The following is a 20,317-nucleotide window of genomic DNA, read 5'->3' as shown; positions in this document are numbered from 1 at the left end:
GAGAGAAAGCAGGAAAGGGGTACTGAGGTGAATGATCAGCCATGATCTTATTGAATGGTGGTGCAGGCTCGAAGGGCCGAATGGCCTACTCTATGTTTCTATGTTATCCACGTTATACTGCATCTGCCATTCATTTTCCCACTCACCTAACCTGTCCAAGTCACCCTGCAGCCTTTTAGCATCCTCCTTGCAGCTCAGACTGCCACCCAGCTTAGTGTCATCCGCAAACTTGGAGATATTACACTCAATTCCTTCATCTAAATCATTGATGTATATTGTAAATAGCTGGGGTCCCAGCACTGAGTCCTGCGGCATCCCACTAGTCACTGCCTGCCATTCTGAAAAGGACCCGTTTATCCCGACTCTCTGCTTCCTGTCTGCCAACCAGTTCTTTATCCATGTAAATAGATTACCCCCAATACCATGTGCTTTAATTTTACACACTAATCTCTTGTGTGGGACCTTGTTAAAAGCCTTTTGAAAGTCCAAATACACCACATCCACTGGTTCTGCCTTGTCCACTCTACTAGTTACATCCTCAAAAAAATTCTAGAAGATTTGTCAAGCATGATTTCCCTTTCATAAATCCATGCTGACTTGGACCAATCCTGTCACTGCTTTCCAAATTCACTGTTATTTCATCTTTAATAATTGATTCCAACATTTTCCCCACCACTGATGTCAGGCTAACCGGTCTATAATTCCCCGTTTTCTCTCTCCCTCCTTTCTTAAAAAGTGGTGTTACATTAGCTACCCTCCAGTCCATATGAACTGATCGAGTCGATAGACTGCTGGAAAATGATCACCAATGCATCCACTATTTCTCTGGCCACTTCTTTAAGTACTCTGGGATGCAGACTATCAGGCCCTGGGGATTTATCGGCCTTCAATCCCATCAATTTCCCTAACACAATTTCCTGACTTATAAGGATTTTCTTCAGTTCTTCCTTCTCCCTAGACCCTCTGTCCCCTAGTATTTCCGGAAGGTTATTTATGTCTTCCTTCGTGAAGACAGAATCAAAGTATTTGTTCAGTTGGTCTGCCATTTCTTTGTTCCCCATTATAAATTCACCTGATTCTGAGGGCAAGGGACCTACATTTGTCTTCACTAATCTTTTTCTCTTCACATATGTATAGAAGCTTTTGCAGTCAGTTTTTATGTTCCCAGCAAGCTTCCTCTCATACTCTATTTTCCCCCTCCTAATTAAACCTTTTGTCCTCCTCTGCTGAATTCTAAATTTCTCCCAGTCCTCAGGTTTGTTGCTTTTTCTGGCCAATTTATATGCCTCTTCCTTGGATTTAACACTCTCCTTAATGTCCCTTGTTAGCCACGGAAACCCGCCAGCTGAAGGGAGGCGAGAATGGCGAGAAGTGCCTTCACAGCTCTCCTTGTGGGCCAGAAGGAGCTGGAATGCTTTCCCTTGGCCCTCCAAGCTTACCTTCTTCTCTTGGATCAAACCCCCACCCCCAGACAACAATTCCTCCCCCTACCACACTTCCAGTATATTTGCAGGCTCCCTACCTACTCTCCACCCACTGGAAGCCAAGCCTGTCAATCAGGCTGACTTCCGGGTCGGGATCCTGTTTGAAAATCTGGTTTTAGAATGCAATTTTGGTCCTAATTGCTGATTACCATAATTTGAACATGGCGCTAAAACAGACACCTGCAGGTTTAGCACTTAAACACTGATTAGAAGCAATTTTCTTGGGGCAAGTGTGGAGTGCGCAGGCTGACACACATTTCAGGATGGCTCAGGGGCCGAGGGAGAGGATGCACAGGTTCTCGGACACAGCACTGGAGGTCCTGGTGGAGAAGGTCCAGAGGAAGAGGGATGTCCTGTACCCGCAGAGACGAAGGGGTCCGCCTCACCCTCCTGCAGTAGCTGGTCCCTCTCTCCTGCAGCAGCTGGTGCTGCTCTGCCTGGGCTTGTGTCCTCCTGCAAACCTAGCAAGATGATCAACCACTCCATTTCTCCTGGTGAATCCTATATGGTGTCTTTTTAGGTGAAGTCCTCAGAGAATTTCCAGAATAAATTTTGATAGTGTTGGTGAAGTCTTTGGGAAACTTTCTGAGACAATTTATAAAGCTCTTCTTCAAACCTCCAGCAGCAAGCGAACAGTGAAAGCTGAGGATGCCATTACATGGTGCTCAAAATCCGCAGCAACAACTAGTTTATTCCTGTTCAGCAGGTTACTGTTCGGAGAGTGCATTAGTTCAAGCGCCAGCTACCAAAAGGTCGTGCAGCCTCTTTAATGAGTGCTAGCAGGCAATTTAATTGCGCCTAAATTATTAACAGCAAATCGCCCCCAAAGAGTTCCTGTATAATACAGGCTGAGGATTTGGAAGATGCAAAACCATGATGACATAACGCCATCACTGCCAGGAGGGTGTAATTACAGTTGAAAAGTTTACATAGGCCGTGACATTATAAATGTGGACATAGGAATTTATAATGGAAAAAGTTGCCAATATGTGCATGCAGATGTAAGATGTTTAATATATTACTAGTTGATCTCCGATGGTATTGCACACAGAGTGAAGACTAAGTGTAGTTTTCAGATCAAGCAGGGAGAGAAAGTGGGGGGGGGGGGGGTAATTGGGCCTAACCATTTCTTCTACTATGACTAATTGAAGGGGCAGAGAGGAAAAAGTCAGGAGAGTGAGAGGAGGGGACGAGGAAGAGAATGGAAGAAGCTAATGGGGAGAGAAATTGGGACATGAAGAGGGAGAATGATGAGGAGGAATGGAAAGGGGAACAAGATTGGGGCAGAAGGAGCAAGAGCATTGGGGACAGGTGCGGAGGGGTAGGGGGGGAAGGTTGAATTACCGAGCACTGTGTACCAATTGATCGAGTAGCTGTGAAATTGCATCTTGCAGAATAATATTTTGTATCTCTTATCAGAGATGAAAACTATGTGCAACAAAATAATGAAACCTCAAGAGTGATTTACTAATCCAAATTGTACCCTAAACAATGTGAGGGTGTTTTTAATCCTACCCGTCAGGCAGAAATCAACAGGCAGTTAAAATGACCCCAGTTATTAACCTGCTCTTAAGCTTTCCAGATCCTGCCGACCATGTTTTCGTACTTCTGAATGGGTCCTTCTTTAAATATACAAATTAGGGCCCAATTATGTCATTTCCATCCAGATCAAAAGAGGATCGGGACATGAAGAAGCCCTGATAAATACATTTTTCACTTTTCTTTGTGGTGCGAGGAGGAGCAGGAGCGCTTCTCCGAGCCTCACCAGGAAAGTCTAGGCTTCCCCTGCCCTAGACTACCCCCACCCCCTCAACCGCCCAATTTATCACAGGCCAACAGTCTGTTGCCACCAATTCCAGGCATGTTAAGGAGGTCCAGGAATTAAAATAGCCCAGGCTTGATTTCAACTCACCTCGCCACTCGCCTGCCCAAATCCCACCCCAAGGTGAAATGTGAGTTTTCCTTCTCTCAATTGAGTGACCAGAACTGTAAGCAGTACTCGAGCTGTGGCCTAACTAGTGTATTATACTGTTTAAGAATAACCTCCTTGCTCTTATATTTTATGCCTCAGCTAATAAAGGAAAGCATTCTGTATGCCTACCTTATCTACCTGTCTTGCTACCTTCAGGGATCTGTGGACATGCACTCCAATTTCACTCTATTCCTCCACACTTCTCAGTATTCTACCATTTATTGTGTATTCCCTTGCCTTGTTAGCCCTCCCCAAATGCATTACTTCAGACTTCACCAGATTGAATTCCATTTGCCACCTTTTTACCCACCTGACCAGTCCATTGATATCTTCCTGCAGTCTACAGCTTTCTTCCTTACGATCAATCACATGGCCAATTTTTGTATCATCTGCAAACTTCTTAATCATGCCTCCTACATTGAAGTCTAAATCATTGATATATACCAGAAGAAGCAAGGGACCTAGTACATAAGAATATAAGAAATAGGAGCAGAAGTAGACCATTTGGCCCCTCAAGCCTGCTCTGCCATTCAATAAGATCATGGCTGATCTGATCTTGGCATCAACTCCACTTTCCTGCCCGCTCCCCATTAGCCTTGACTCCCCTATAGTTCAAAAATCTGTCTAACTCCACCTTAAATATATCAATGTCCCAGCCTCCACAGCTCTCTGGGGTAGAGAATTCCAAAGATTCACAACCCTCTGAGAGAAGAAATTCCTCCTCATCTCAGTTTTAAATGGGCGACCCCTTATTTTTAAACTATGCCCCTTAGTTCTAGATTCCCCCACAAGGGAAACATCGTCTCTGCATCTACCCTGACAAGCCTCCTCAGAATCTTATACGTTTCAATAAGATCACCTCTCATTCTTCTAAACTCCAATGAGTATAGGCCTAACCTGCTCAACCATTCTTCATAAGACAACCCCTTCAACTCAGGAATCAACCAAGTGAACCTTCTCTGAACTGCCTCCAAAGCAAGTATATCCCTTCTTAAATAAGGAGAACAAAACTGTATGCATTACTCCAGGTGTGGTCTCACCAACGCCTTGTACAGTTGTAGCAGGACTTCCCTACTTTTATACTCCATCCCCCTTGCAATAATGGCCAACATTCCATTTGCCTTATTAATTACTTGCTGTACCTGCACACAAATCTTTTGTGTTTCACGTACAAGGACCCCCAGATCCCTCTGTACTGCAGCATTTTGTACTCTCCATTTAAATAATAATTTGCTTTTTTATTTTTCCTACCAAAGTGGATAACCTCACATTTTCCCACATTATATTCAATCTGTCAATTTTTTGCAATCTCACTTAACCTATCTATATCCCTTTGCAGATTCTTTGTGTCCTCACAACTTGCTTTCCCACCTATCTTTGTATCATCAGCAAATTTGGCTATGTTACACTCGGTCCCTTGTTCAAATCATTAACAGATTGTAAAGAGTTGAGGCCCCAGCACTGATCCCTGTTGCACCCCGCTAATTATAGTTTGCCAACTGGAAAATGACCTATTTATCCTGACTCTGTTTTCTGTTAATTAGCCAATCCTCTATCCATGCGAATATATTACCCCCAACCCAGTGAGCTCTTATCTTGTGCAATTACCTTTTATGTGGCACCTTATCGAGTGCCTTCGATAAATGAAAACATAGAAACATAGAAAATAGGTGCAGGAGTAGGCCATTCGGCCCTTCGAGCCTGCACCACCATTCAATAAGAACATGGCTGATCATTCACCTCCGTACCCCTTTCCTGCTTTCTATCCATACCTCTTGATCTCTTTAGCCGTAAGGGCCATATCTAACTCCCTCTTGAATTTATCCAATGAATTGGCATCAACAACTCTCTGCGGTAGGGAATTCCACAGGTTAACAACTCTCTAAGTGAAGAAGTTTCTCCTCATCTCAGTCCTAAATGGCTTACCCCTTATCCTTAGACGATGTCCCCTGGTCCTGGACTTCCCCAACATTGGGAACATTCTTCCTGCATCTAACCTGTCCAGTCCTGTCAGAATTTTATATATTTCTATGAGATCCCCTCTCATCTTTCTAAACTTCAGTGAACACAGGCCCATTCGATCCAGTCCCTCCTCATATGTCAGTCCTGCCATCCCGGGAATCAGTCTGGTGAACCTTCGCTGCACTCCCTCAATAGCAAGAACGCCCTTTCTCAGATTAGGAGACCAAAACTGAACACAATATTCCAGGTGAGGCCTCACTAAGGCCCTGTACAACTACAGTAAGACCTCCCTGCTCCTATACTCAAATCCCCGAGCTATGAAGGCCAGCATACCATTTGCCTTCACTGCCTGCTGTACCTGCAGGCCAACTTTCAATGACTGATGTACCATGACACTCAGGTCTAGTTGCACCTCCTCTTTTCCGCCATTCAGATAATATTCTGCCTTCGTGTTCTTGCCACCAAAGTGGATAACTTCACATTTATCCACATTATACTGCATCTGCCACGTGTTTGGCCACTCACATAACCTATCCAAGTCACCCTGCAGCCTTTTAACGTCCTTCTCACAGCTCACACCGCCACCCAGCTTAGTATCATTGCAGACTTGGAGATATTACACTCAATTCCCTCATCCAAATCATTAATGTATATTGTAAATAGCTGGGGTCCCAGCACTGAGCCCTGCGGCACCCCACGAGTCACTGCCTGCCATTCTGAAAAGAACCCGTTTATCCCGACTCTCTGCCTCCTGTCTGCCAACCAGTTCTCTATCCACGTCAGTACGTTACATCCAATACCATGTGCTTTAACATAGAAACATAGAAAATAGGTGCAGGAGTAGACCATTCGGCCCTTCTAGCCTGCACCGCCATTCAATGAGTTCATGGCTGAACATGCAACTTCAGTACCCCATTCCTGATTTCTCGCCATACCCCTTGATCCCCCTAGTTGTAAGGACTTCATCTAACTCCTTTTTGAATATATTTAGTGAATTGGCCTCAACAACTTTTTGTGGTAGAGAATTCCACAGGTTCACCACTATCTGGGTGAAGAAGTTTCTCCTCATCTCAGTCCTAAATGGCTTACCCCTTATCCTTAGACTGTGTCCCCTGGTTCTGGACTTCCCCAACATTGGGAACATTCTTCCTGCATCTAACCTGTCTAACCCCGTTTCTATGAGGTCCCCTCTCATTCTTCTGAACTCCAGTGAATACAAGCCCAGTTGATCCATTCTTTCTTAATAGGTCAGTCCCGCCATCCCGGGAATCAGTCTGGTGAACCTTTGCTGCACTCCCTCAATAGCAAGAATGTCCTTCCTCAGGTTAGGAGACCAAAACGGTACACAATACTCCAGGTGTGGCCTCACCAAGGCCCTGTACAACTGTAGCAACACCTCCCTGCCCCTGTACTCAAATCCCCTCGCTATGAAGGCCAACATGCCATTTGCTTTCTTAACCGCCTGCTGCACCTGCATGCCAACCTTCAATGACTGATGTACCATGACACCCAGGTCTCTTTGTACTTCCCCTTTTCCTAATCTGTCACCATTCAGATAATAGTCTGTCTCTCTGTTTTTACCACCAAAGTGGATAACCTCACATTTATCCACATTATACTTCATCTGCCATGCATTTGCCCACTCACCTAACCTATCCAAGTCGCTCTGCAGCCTCATAGCATCCTCCTTGCAGCTCACACTGCCACCCAACTTAGTGTCATCCGCAAATTTGGAGATACTACATTTAATCCCCTCGTCTAAATCATTAATGTACAGTGTAAACAGCTGGGGCCCCAGCACAGAACCTTGCGGTACCCCACTAGTCACTGCCTGCCATTCTGAAAAGTTCCCATTTACTCCTACTCTTTGCTTCCTGTCTGACAACCAGTTCTCAATCCATGTCAGCACACTACCCCCAATCCCATGTGCTTTAACTTTGCACATTAATCTCTTGTGTGGGACCTTGTCGAAAGCCTTCTGAAAGTCCAAATATACCACATCAACTGGTTCTCCCTTGTCCACTTTACTGGAAACATCCTCAAAAAATTCCAGAAGATTTGTCGAGCATGATTTCCCTTTCACAAATCCATGCTGACTTGGACCTATCATGTCACCTCTTTCCAAATGCACTGCTATGACATCCTTAATAATTGATTCTATCATTTTATCCACTACCGATGTCAGGCTGACCGGTCTATAATTCCCTGTTTTCTCTCTCCCTCCTTTTTTAAAAAGTGGGGTTACATTGGCTACCCTCCACTCCATAGGAACTGATCCAGAGTCAATGGAATGTTGGAAAATGACTGTCGATGCATCCGCTATTTCCAAGGCCACCTCCTTAAGTACTCTGGGATGCAGTCCATCAGGCTCTGGGGATTTATCGGCCTTCAATCCCATCAATTTCCCCAACACAATTTCCCAACTAATAAGGATTTCCCTCAGTTTCTCCTCCTTACTAGACCCTCCGACCCCTTTTATAACCGGAAGGTTGTTCGTGTCCTCCTTCGTGAATACCGAACCAAAGTACTTGTTCAATTGGTCCGCCATTTCTTTGTTCCCCGTTATGACTTCCCCTGATTCTGACTGCAGGGGACCTACGTTTGTCTTTACTAACCTTTTTCTCTTTACATATCTATAGAAACTTTTGCAATCCGTCTTAATGTTCCCTGCAAGCTTCTTCTCGTACTCCATTTTCCCTGCCCTAATCAAACCCTTTGTCCTCCTCTGCTCACTAATCTCTTGTGTGGGACCTTGTCAAAAGCCTTTTGAAAGTCCAAATACACCACATCCACTGGTTCTCCCTTGTCCACTCTACCAGTTACATCTTCAAAAGATTCTAGAAGATTTGTCAAGCATGATTTCCCCTTCATAAATCCATGCTGACTTGGACCGATCCCATCACTGCTTTCCAAATGTACTGCTATTTCATCTTTAATAATTGAATCCAACATTTTCCCCACTACTGAAGTGAGGCTAACCAATCTATAATTACCCGTTTTCTCTCTCCCTCCTTTCTTAAACAGTGGTGTTACATTAGCTACCGTCCAGTCCATAGGAACCGATCCAGAGTCGATAGACTGTTGGAAAATGATCACCAATGCATCCACTATTTCTACGGCTACTTCCTTAAGTACTCTGGGATGCAGATTACCAGGCCCCGGGGATTTATCGGCCTTCAATCCCAACAATTTCCCTAACACAATTTCCCACCTAATAAGGATTTCCTTCAGTTCCTCCTTCCCACGAGACCCACGGTCCCCTAGTATTTCCGGAAGGTTATTCGTGTCTTCATTCGTGAAGACAGAACCAAAGTATTTGTTTAACTGGTCCACCATTTCTTTGTTCCCTATTATAAATTCACCTGAATCTGACTGCAAGGGGCCTACGTTTGTTTTCACTAATCTTTTTCTCTTCACATATCTATAGATGCTTTTGCAGTCAGTTTTTATGTTGTCAGCAAGCTTCCTCTCATACTTGTATTTTCCCCCTCCTCATTAAACCCTTTGTCCTCCTCTGCTGTAATACAAAATTCTCCCAGTCCTTAGGTTTGCTGCTTTTTCTGGCCAATTTATATGCCTCTTCTTTGGCTTTAACACTATCCTTAATTTCCCTTGTTAGCCACGGTTGAGCCACCTTCCCGGTTTTATTTTTACTCCAGACAGGGATGTACAATTGTTGAAGTTCATCCATGTGATCTGTAAATGTTTGCCATTGGCTATCCACCGTCAACCCTTTAAGTATTACTCGCCAGTCTATTCTAGCCACTTCACGTCTCATACCATCGAAGTTACCTTTCCTTAAGTTCAAGACCCTAGTCTCTGAATTAACTGTGTCACTCTCCATTTTAATAAAGAATTCTACCATATTATGGTCACTCTTTCCCAAGGGGCCTCGCACAACAAGATTGTTAATTAGTCCTTTCTCATTGCACATCACCCAGTCTAGGATGGCCTGCCCTCTAGTTGGTTCCTCAACATATTGGTCCAGGAAACCATCCCTAATACAGTCCAGGAAATCCTCCTCCACCGCATTGCTACCAGTTTGGTTAGCTCAATCAATATGTAGATTAAAATCGCCCATGATAACTGCTGTACCTTTATTGCACGCATCCCTAATTTCTTGCTTGATGCTGTCCCCAACCTCACTACTACTGTATGGTGGTCTGTACACAACTCCCACCAGCGTTTTCTGACCTTTGGTATTCCGTAGCTCCACCCATACCAATTCCACATCATCTAAGCTAATGTCCTTCCTTACTATTGCATTAATTTCCTCTTTAACCAGCAACGCCACCCCACCTCCTTTTCCTTTTTGTCTGTCCTTCCTAAATATTGAATACCCCGTATGTTGAGTTCCCAGCCTTGGTCACCCTGGAGCCATGTCTCCGTGATGCCAATTACATCATATCCGCTAATTGCTATCTGTGCAGTTAATTCGTCCACCTTATTCCGAATTCTCCTCGCATTGAGGCACAGAGCCTTCAGGTTTGTCTTATTAACACTCTTTGCCCCTTTAGAATTTTGCTGTAATGTGGCCCTTTTTGCTTTTTGCCTTGGGTTTCTTGCCCTCCACTTTTACTTTTCTTCTTTCTATCTTTTTTTCTTCTGCCCCCATTCTACTTCCCTCTGTCTCCCTGCATATGTTCCCATCCCCCTGCCATATTAGTTTAACCCCTCCACAACAGCACTAGCGACCACTCCCCCAGGACATTGTTTTTCGGTCCTGCCCAGGTGCAGATCGTCCGGTTTGTACTGGTCCCACCTCCCCCAGAACAGGTTCCAATGCCCCAGGAACTTGAATCCCTCCCTTCTACACCACTCCTCAAGCCACGTATTCATCTGAACTATCCTGCAATTCCCACTCTGACTAGAACGTTGCACTGGTAGCAATCCTGAGATTACTACTTTTGAGGTCCTACATTTTAATTTAGCTCCTAGCTCCCTAAATTCATCTTGTAGGACCTCATCCCGTTTTTTTACCTATATCGTTGGTACATATATGCACCACGACAACTGGCTGTTCACCTTCCCTCTTCAAAATATCCTGCACCCGCTCCGAGACATCCTTGACCCGTGCACCAGGGAGGCAATATACCATCTTGGAGTCTCGGTTGCGGCAGCAGAAACGTCTATCTATTCCCCTTACAATGGAATCCCCTATCACTATAGCTCTCCCACTCTTTTTCTTGCCCTCCTGTGCAGCAGAGCCACCCATGGTGCCATAAACTTGGCTGCTGCTGCTCTCCTCTGATGAGTCATCCCCCTCAACAGTACCCAAAGCGGTATATCTGTTTTGCAGGGGGATGATCGCAGGGGACCCCTGCACTACCTTCCTTCCACTGCTCTTCCTGTTAGTCCTTATCTGGCTGTGTACCCTTTACCTGCGGTGTGGCCAACTCACTAAACGTGCTATTCACGCCATTCTCAGCATCGCGGATGCTCCAGAGTAAATCCACCCGCAGCTCCAGTGCCGCAATACGGTCTGTCAGGTGCTGCAGGCGAATGCACTTCCCGCACATGTGGTCGTCAGGGACACTGGAAGCATCCCTGACTTCCCACATAGTACAGAAGGAACATAACACATGTCCGAGCTCTCCTGTCATGACTTAACCCTTAGATTAACTTAATTTGGCAACAACAATGCTGAAAGGTTACTTACTGATAAAGAAAAGAAAAAGAAAAACTGGTTGGTGATTGGTAAGTAATCACTTACGCCCCGGCTGTGATGTCACCTTTCGATTTCTTTCGACTTTTTTGCCTTCTCACCCTGCTGCAGCTGCTCCCCGCTAGCCTCCTCGACAATCACTGGGCCTTTATAGGCCTCCCCACACTGCCTCTCTGACGCGCTGTTCCCCACTGGCCTCCTCGACAAATGCTGGGCCTTTATAGGCTTCCCCATGCCGCCTCTCTGACGATGCTGTTCCGCGCTGGCCTCCTCGATGAATGCTGGGCCTTTATATGTTCCCCACACTGCCTCTCTGATGCGCTGTTCCCTGCTGGCCTCCTTGACGAATGCTGGGCCTTTATAGGCCTCCCCACACTACATCTACTGGTTTCCCCTTATCCACTCTGCTCGTTACATCCTTAAAGAACTCTAGCATATTTTTCAAACATGATTTCTCTTTCATAAAACCATGCTGACTCTGCTTGACTGTATTATGATTTTCTAAATGTCCTGCTACTACTTCCCAAATAATGGACTCCCGCATTTTCCCAATGACAGATGTTAGCTAATTGGTTGAAAGTTTCCTGCTTTCTGTTTCCCTCCTTTCTTAATTAGGGGCGTTACATTTGCAGTTGTCCAATCCGCTACGACCTCTGCAGAATCCAGAGAATTTTGGTAGATTACCACCAATGCATCCACTATCTCTACAGACACTTATTTTAAGACCCTGGGATGCAGGCCATCACATCCAAGAGTCCAACTTTAGTCCCACTAGTTTGCCTAATACTTTTTCTCTCATGACAGTGATTATTTTAAGTTCCTCTCTCCCTATTGCCGCTTGATTATCTGTTATTTTTGGGATGCTTTTAGTGTCTTCTACCGTGAAGACCGATGCAAAATATTTGTTCAAAGTCTGCCATTTCCCTGTTTCCCATTATTAATTTCCCAGTCTCATCCTCGAAGGGACCACATTTTACTTTAGCTACTTTCTTCCTTTTTATATACCTGTAGAAGCTCTTACTATCTGATTTTATATTTCTTGCTAGTTTACTCTCATAATCTATCTTCTCCCTCTTTATTATTTCTTTAGTTGTCCTTTGCTGGTTTCTAAAAATTTCCCAATCCTCTGGCCTACCACTAATCTTTGCAACCTTGTATTGAGTCCTGCAGAACCCCACTGGAAACAGCCTTCCAGTCACAAAAACACCTTTCCACCATTACCTTTTGCTTCCTGCCACTGAGCCAATTTTGGATTCAACTTGCCACTTTCCCTTGGATTCCAACGGCTTTTACTTTTCTGACCCGTCTGCCATGTGGGATCTTGTCAAAAGCCTTTCTAAAATCCATGTAGAATACATCAAACACGCTACTCTCATCAACCTTCCTTGTTACCTCCTCTGAAAGTTCAGTCAAGTTATTCTGTGCTGGCTCTTTGCTAGAGCAATCCAAAACGAATCCTGCTCTCTCCCTATAGCCCTATCTTCAAATTTGTATCCAATATTCTCTTCAAAGATGCAGTGATCTTTGGCTCAATTATATCCTGTGGCAAAGCATTTTATGCTCCATTTAAGTTAGGCCTGCTGTAGGCAATCATTAAATAATTATAATACTGATACATAATCTATCAGCACTTCCACAGAGATGAACACAACAAATTCTAAAAGAAACTAAGAACATTTCACAGAATTGTCAACCATTGCTTTTTGCTCCTATATCTTCCGCTATTTTGAATATTTATCCAATTTTCCTTTAAAGGTGCAATAATGTCTGGCAAAGCATTTCATGCTCCAACAACCTGCTGCATAAATTAAATATTTCCTAACCTTTCTCATCTTAGTGATCATTTTAAATTGCAGTTTTCCTTATCACTGACTCTCCAATCAGAGGGAATTGTCTTTTTCTATTCACTCTATACAAAACCTCTATTTAATCTCATTTTAGCTTTCTCTGCTCCAGTGGAAATAATCCTAGCATCACAGTTGGATTTCAGCTTTGAACTCAGTCCCAGATATGTTATTTTATTTAATATTTATGTATAGTTTAAGGCTGAGAAATTGGTCTCCTTAGCCCCTCCCGTTATTGCTTCTAGGGGCGATAACAGGGTGCTAAGCACTTACCGACCGAGCACGGTGAGGAAGATCGACTCCCGCGATATTCGGCGGGAGGTTTGTGGCGGCGTATGACATTGCGTCTGATCTCCTTCACCTGGAGATCATGACGTCATCGCCGTGCGTATTGCCCCGGTAGTGACCCAGACCCAAACTTCGGTTCCGCCCCCTGCAGTATAGCAGCTGCAGGAGGCATTCATCGGGAGGCCGGGCGCTTTGAGGGGGGTGCTTAAAGACAAGGTGGCTGCAGTAAGTAAATAAAATTCTCAAATGCTCTCTTGGAATTTTTTTCGCTCTTTCTCCCCCCACGACCGATCAGCCCGGCACTCTACTGCAGTGCATCGGGCTGATCGGGCTGCATCGCGGCTGCTGTCGGGGAGCAGCTGAGTTCTTTTGCAGAGCCTGCAGCAATGGCCGTTCCCTTTAAGGGAGAGAAGAAGCCTTCCAAAGTGGCAGCACTGCACACCTAACGCCCTGCCTGCTGCTTCTTGCGCTCCAGGAAGGAAGTGGAGCGCTTGATTTAGGGGCTATGAGGCTACAGAGTGACTTGGATAGGTTAGGTGAGTGGGCAAATGCGTGGCAGATGAAGTATAATGTGGATAAATGTGAGGTTATCCACTTTGGTGGTAAAAACAGAGAGACAGACTATTATCTGAATGGTGACAGATTAGGAAAAGGGAAGGTGCAACGAGACCTGGGTGTCATGGTACATCAGTCATTGAAGGTTGGCATGCAGGTACAGCAGGCGGTTAAGAAAGCAAATGGCATGTTGGCCTTCATAGCGAGGGGATTTGAGTACAGGGGCAGGGAGGTGTTGCTACAGTTGTACAGGGCCTTGGTGAGGCCACACCTGGAGTATTGTGTACAGTTTTGGTCTCCTAACTTGAGGAAGGACATACTTGCTGTTGAGGGAGTGCAGCGAAGATTCACCAGACTGATTCCCGGGATGGTGGGACTGACCTATCAAGAAAGACTGGATCAACTGGGCTTGTATTCACTGGAGTTCAGAAGAGTGAGAGGGGACCTCATAGAAACGTTTAAAATTCTGACGGGTTTGGACATTTTGGATGCAGTAAGAATGTTCCCAATGTTGGGGAAGTCCAGAACCAGGGGTCACAGTCTAAGGATAAGGGGTAAGCCATTTAGGACCGAGATAAGGAGAAACTTCTTCACCCAGAGAGTGGTGAACCTGTGGAATTCTCTACCACGGGAAGTAGTTGAGGCCAATTCACTAAATATATTCAAAAGGGAGTTAGATGAAGTCCTTACTACTCGGGGGATCAAGGGGTATGGCGTGAAAGCAGGAAGTGGGTACTGAAGTTTCATGTTCAGCCATGAACTCGTTGAATGGCGGTGCAGGCTAGAAGGGCTGAATGGCCTGCTCCTGCACCTATTTTCTATGTTTCTATGTTTCTTCCTGGAGCACAAACACCGAATTTGAAAAAAATTAAAGGCGGATTTTCCGGTCTTTTGCTTTCTGTTTTTCACCCCGGAGCGGCGGCAATGGTGGCGATGAGGTCTTCCAGGTGGGTGGTCAGCCTCCAGCGCCCCGCGGGGGTTTTCGGGGCCGGTTTTGCGGCAGAGCAGAGCAACACCACCTGGAAGAGCTGCACCGGTGTGTATCGCCCCTTGTTGCGCTTTTTGACTCCCGCCCAACTCATACGCCCCGCAGTGAGTTCCTGGGAAAACGGGCAATCCAACCTATCCGGACTGCAGAGAGGTACGTAATGCCGTCCTAAGGTAAGTATGATTGTTTTTTCCTTTAATGTTTTTTACGATTTATGTTGTGGTGGTATGCGCTATGTATTGGGAATGTTTTTGTGGGATTTCTTTCAGGTTTTCTTTTTCTCCCCAGGCAGCTCTCTGAGTGCTCCTGGGCCGGCTCTTTAGCTCAGGATTTTCCCATGCTAACGTCCAAAGAGAAGTGTACAATGCCCGATTCAGGGCACAGCTGCCCAATTTTGATGACAGAGGCACAAACTGTTCCCAGGCGCAAACTTTACAAACCCGCCGCCATTACTGCCCCAAAATCATCAAAGCCAAAAATTCAGCCCTTTTTAAAAAAAAAACCTTAGCTGGCACTAATTTTTTCAACTTTTAAAAGTTAACGCCACAAACGGGGTGCTTCCGAATTTCTCCCAAATTATGTTTTAATTAGAAACTGCAGGTGTTGCTTTTTACTGCTGTTGATAGATTTGCACTGTCCCTATACTGTGATGTTCAGAAGACCGTCAATGCCTTTGTGGTGCCTTTACAGCAGTGTCAAATTTTTGTCTGATAACAGCAACAACTGAGGGAGTGCTGCACTGTCGGAGGTGCCTTCTTTCAGGTGAGATGTTAAACCAAGGTCCCGTCTGCTCTCTCAGGTGGACATAAAAGATCCCATGGCACTATTTCAAAGAAGAGCAGGGGAGTTATCCCTGGAGTCCCGACCAATATTTGTCCTTCAATCAACATAACAAAAAAAAACAGATTATCTGGTTGTTATCACATTGCTGTTTGTGGGTGCTTGCTGTGCACAAATTGGCTGCTGCCTTTCCTACATTACAACAGTGACTATACTTCAAAAGTACTTACTTGGCTGTAAAGCGCTTTGAGACATCTGGTGGTTGTGAAAGGCGCTAAATGTAAATCTTTCTTCTTTCTTTCTTATATAGCACCTTTTAATGTAATAAAATGTCCCAGGACGCTTCACTGGAACGTTATAAAACAAAATATGACACCAAGGCACATAAGGCGATATTAGGGCAGATGAGAGGTAGGTTTTAAGGAGTGTCTTAAAGGTTGTATGGAGGGAATTCCAGAGCTTAGCGCCTAGCCAGCAAGTATAATCAGGAATGTGCAAGAGGCCGGAATTGGAGGGGCACAAAGATCTCGGAGGGTTGGAGGAGGATACAGAGATTGTTGGAACTGGAATTGGTGTGAGTTAGGATTTGGGCAGCAAAATTTTTGTAGGGTGCAAGGTGGGAAGCCGGCCAAGAGAGCATGGGAATAGTCAAGTCTAGAGATAACGAATGCATAGATGAGGGTTTCAGCAACAGATGAGCTGAGGCAGGGCGAAGTTGGACGGTGTTACGGAGGTGGATAGGCAGTCTTGGTGGTGAAACAGATATGTGATCAGAAGCTCATCTTGAGATGAAATGCGACACTAAGAACGGTCTGATTCAGCCTCAGACAGTGGCCAGGGAGAGGGGTGGAGTCGGTCGCAGGTGTCATGTATCCTACATGGCTACTGTTGGTACTATCACAAGGTGTGTCACCAGAGGCACAGCAGTGGGAGACTTATAGGTTACCTGTACAGGTGTGCCTGGCCTTGTATAAAAGGCAGGCCACCAGGTGTGAGCCTCACTCTGGAGTTAGCAAATAAAGGACTACGGTCACTCCAATTCAAATACAACATATTGCCTCATGGAGTCATTATTAGAGCATCCAAGGACACAACAGTTGGCGACAAAATTACGAACTTTCATGCGAAAATGGCTACCCTTGGTACATTGCAGCAATTCGCCGATGGTGATGATTGGGATGCCTTTATGGAGAGGCTCGATCATTTCTTCACAGCAAACGACCTGGCAGGAGACGACCCGGCCACACTGGCTGATAAGCGCAGAGCTAGCTTGCTAACCAGTTGTGGGCCCACCGTCTATGGCCTCGTCAGGGACTTGCTGGCACCAGCGAAGGCAACGACCAAGATGTACAAGGAGCTCGTAACCCTGATCCATGAGCAACTCAAGCCCAAGGAGAGCATCCTCACAGCCAGACACCGGTTCTACACCCACTGACGGCCTCATGGCCAGGAAATCGCAAAATACGCCGCAGACCTCAGGAGGCTGGCGGCACGGTGCGAGTTCAGCAACCACCTCAACGAAGCGCTGTGGGACAATTTTGTCATTGGAATCGGCCATGAGGGCCTTCTTCATAAGCTACTGTCGGATATCACAGTCGCACTGCAGAAGGCCATCTCCGTGAGCCAGGCATTCATGACCTCGACCTGTGGCTCTCGGCAGATGATTCACCCTCAGGACTCAAACCCGGCAAGTACTTTGCACAGAGTGGCGCTGTTTAGATGCTGGACTGTAGAGCGCGAACCCTCTCAGGGAAGAGAGAACAGGCTCCCCGTGTTCCTTAACTCAGAGTCTGCCAAGGGGGGCTAATCGAGTAGCTCCATGCTTGCGTTGTGGAGGGAATCACAGGGCTCACCAGTGCCGCTTTAAGGACTATGTATGCAAGCACTGCAGCACAAAGGGCCACCTCCAGCGAATGTGTAAGAGAAATATGACTCGCTGTGTCGATGAAGTCTGCAGATGGCCATGAATCCAGCACGGATTATGAAAAGAGAGGCAGTTCAGCCCCACGATGAGGTATATAGCATTATTACCTGCACCACCGAGTGTTCCCCTTGAGGATGGAAGTCGAGATAGACGGCGTTCCAGTCTTCATGGAAGTAGACACGGGGGCGAGCCAGTCAGTAATGAATCAAGAAGCCTTTGAGAGGCTATGGGACAATCAAGCTGAACGACCCAAGTTGGCCCCGGTTCAGGCAAAGCTGCGCACTTACACCGATGAACTTATCCCAGTCGTTGGTAGTGCGAATGTAAAGGTACTCCATGATGGCTCGTTGCACAAGTTACCTCTGTGGATTGTTGCACGTGATGGACCAACGCTGCTCGGCAGAAGATGGATGGAGAAGATCCATTGGAAGTGGGAACACTTCAACCCTCCAGCGATTGGTGTTCTCCGCGTTCGGAGGCAAAGGAAGCCCTCACTTGAGGGTGGACCCGGTCCCAGAGAGCAGACCAGCACAGCACCCGCGGCATAGACTGTTCAGCACGACTGCATGGAGATGATCCAGCTTAGACGACCCGAACACACCTTCCAGGCTCCAGTGGCAAGACTCCAGAGGAAGAAAATTGGATCCAAAGGCAACTTCCCAGCTTCGGTGACAGAACCCGGGGAGAAGAGGATCACCACAGTTGACATCGTAGATGGAGGAAAGATGGCGCCCAAACCACGAGGTGAGGCGCTGAAGAAAAAGATGGCGGCGGCCAGACAACGAGGTGCAGCGCTGATGGAGCAACACGTGGTACCAAACGGAGAAGAGGATTGGGGTAAAGAAAGCAAGGCTCTCTTAAAAGAGGCCTGCAACCCACTACAATTAAAGGGACAGTTCCACACACTCAAGCAATGTAATAGCAACTGTTAAGTTACAGACAAAATGTGTAACTGACGATCAGAGTTCTGTACATGCAACAAGCAAGGAAAAGTCACGCGATCATGTAAAATGTGTAATTGATGATCAGAATTGTGTACATGCAACCAGCGAGGGAAAAGTCACGCGATTGCGATCGGAGATACAGAGTATCCACCATAAGTAATGAAAAGTTGTGTGATGTAGGATTTCAACTGCACGCAGCCAATGCAGCAGGCAGACACCCATTGGGAGCACACAGGTCCAGTGAGCTACCCAATGCTGTAGCCTGCGTCCCGGGGACCAGAGTTATGCACAAGTATGGTCACAAGCAGCCAACACATACGAGCTGCAGAGCAAGCAATCTCATCAGGGTAGTGGCACTGGTATCTATACCCTGCCCCTGATCGGCTCCACCTCTCAGGCACCCGATGGCACCAACCGCCACAAGCCTGAAAGAGCAAACTGTGCTAAGGCACAGCCCCCAGACCCCATTGCCATACCTGGAAATGAAGGGTCACCCATTACAGTCCCCCCAAAGGGAACCGAGACCAGCCAGGATCCCAAACCAAACAACGCCCAGGCTAGCGAGTCAGTAGTCCCCTGTGCACTGCTAGATGACAGCTCCTCAGGGAGCAGCAGCGACCCAGGGCACAGCAGTGGGAGACTTGTAGGTTACCTGTACAGGTGTGCCTGGCCTAGTATAAAAGGCAGGCCACCAGGTGTGATCCTAACTTGGAATTAACAAATAAAGGACTAAGGTCACTACAGTTCAAGTACAACACATTGCCTCATGGAGTCATTATTAGAGCATCCAAGGACACAACAGCAGGGAACGGAGTTTGTAGCGGGGACCAAAAACAAGGGCTTCGGTCTTCCCAATATCGAGTTGGAAGAATTCCTGCGCATCCAGTACTGGACGGACAAGCAGTGTGAAACATCCAATTCAATGGAGGGTCAAGAGAGGTGGTAGTGAGATCGAGCTGGGTGAGGCGCCTTGGGATGTTTTTACTATGTTAAAGGTGTTATATAAATACAAGTTGTTATTGTGTTAAGTAGGAAATAATTTTCAGCAGGTTACCGAGTACATTGGGATACATGACAAACCTGCCTGCCCTTTACTGCCATAAATGATTGACAAAAGATGCACTAAATAGCTTTAATTTTATTTTGCAAAGTTCTCGCATGAATCGGCTTCCTTCATAGTATTTAAGAATATCATTTATTTAAAAACTGCAGATTCTCATTTGAAGGAAAAGAAGTCTCTTGTGGAAGAGATCGTGCAGCTGAAGAAGATGAAGGAGCTCACGGACAGGGAGCTCTCACACAAAGAACTGGAGTTACTGCAGAGCAAACAGGAACTGGAACGACAGCTCACTAACCTGAAGAACAATAAGCGTAAAGCTATCACTATAAAGGAACAGGTAGGTTCAGCATGTCGATCAGATGCCTGTGTTTAGTAAATTTAATTCACTGATAGTTCAAATTTATTAGTGAGGCATTTGAATGGAATTGAAATCTTCTGTAAGGGACTGCTTAAATATGCAAATCTGGCTTCTAGGATCTTGAATGTAGGATCTCATTTGCAATTTTGAGGTGCACATGGTCATTAAGGCCACTCAAAAAACGGGGCAGGAAATGTTTTACTTTTAATTTTGTGGAGCCCAGAGCCCACAAGAAAACTGGCCCCCTGCTAGATCGTTTGAGGTCACCCCCGGGATCAGTCCCCCTCCTTCCACCCAGGCCCGACCTGCCAGTTAGTTCAGCTGAGGAATCAGCCAGCATCCCGTCCTCCCACAACCAGCAAGTCAGGTGCCCATTTGGTGCCCACAGTGCGCATTTAAGTAAGGCTAAATGGTTCACACCATTGGCACTGGGTATGGGTGGGCAGCATGGCAGAAGTCCAAAATCACCGCCCCCCCCCCACCCACTAAGTCA

The 20,317-nt window shown here is 46.1% G+C and overlaps 1 protein-coding gene across 1 annotated transcript in view; it reads left to right on the top strand.

The window, feature by feature from the left end:
- LOC139266844 (median body protein-like) overlaps positions 1 to 20,317 on the top strand; it is a 69,108-nt gene that overhangs the window by 7,446 nt on the left and 41,345 nt on the right. The window contains exon 3 of the mRNA XM_070884452.1: positions 19,619 to 19,803. Coding sequence (XP_070740553.1) covers positions 19,619 to 19,803 — 185 coding nt within the window. The remainder of the gene's footprint in view (positions 1 to 19,618; positions 19,804 to 20,317) is intronic.

Source organism: Pristiophorus japonicus, chromosome 7 (assembly GCF_044704955.1).
Source record: "Pristiophorus japonicus isolate sPriJap1 chromosome 7, sPriJap1.hap1, whole genome shotgun sequence".
Taxonomy (NCBI): domain Eukaryota; kingdom Metazoa; phylum Chordata; class Chondrichthyes; family Pristiophoridae; genus Pristiophorus; species Pristiophorus japonicus.
This window is presented reverse-complemented; position numbering and strand designations above follow the sequence as displayed.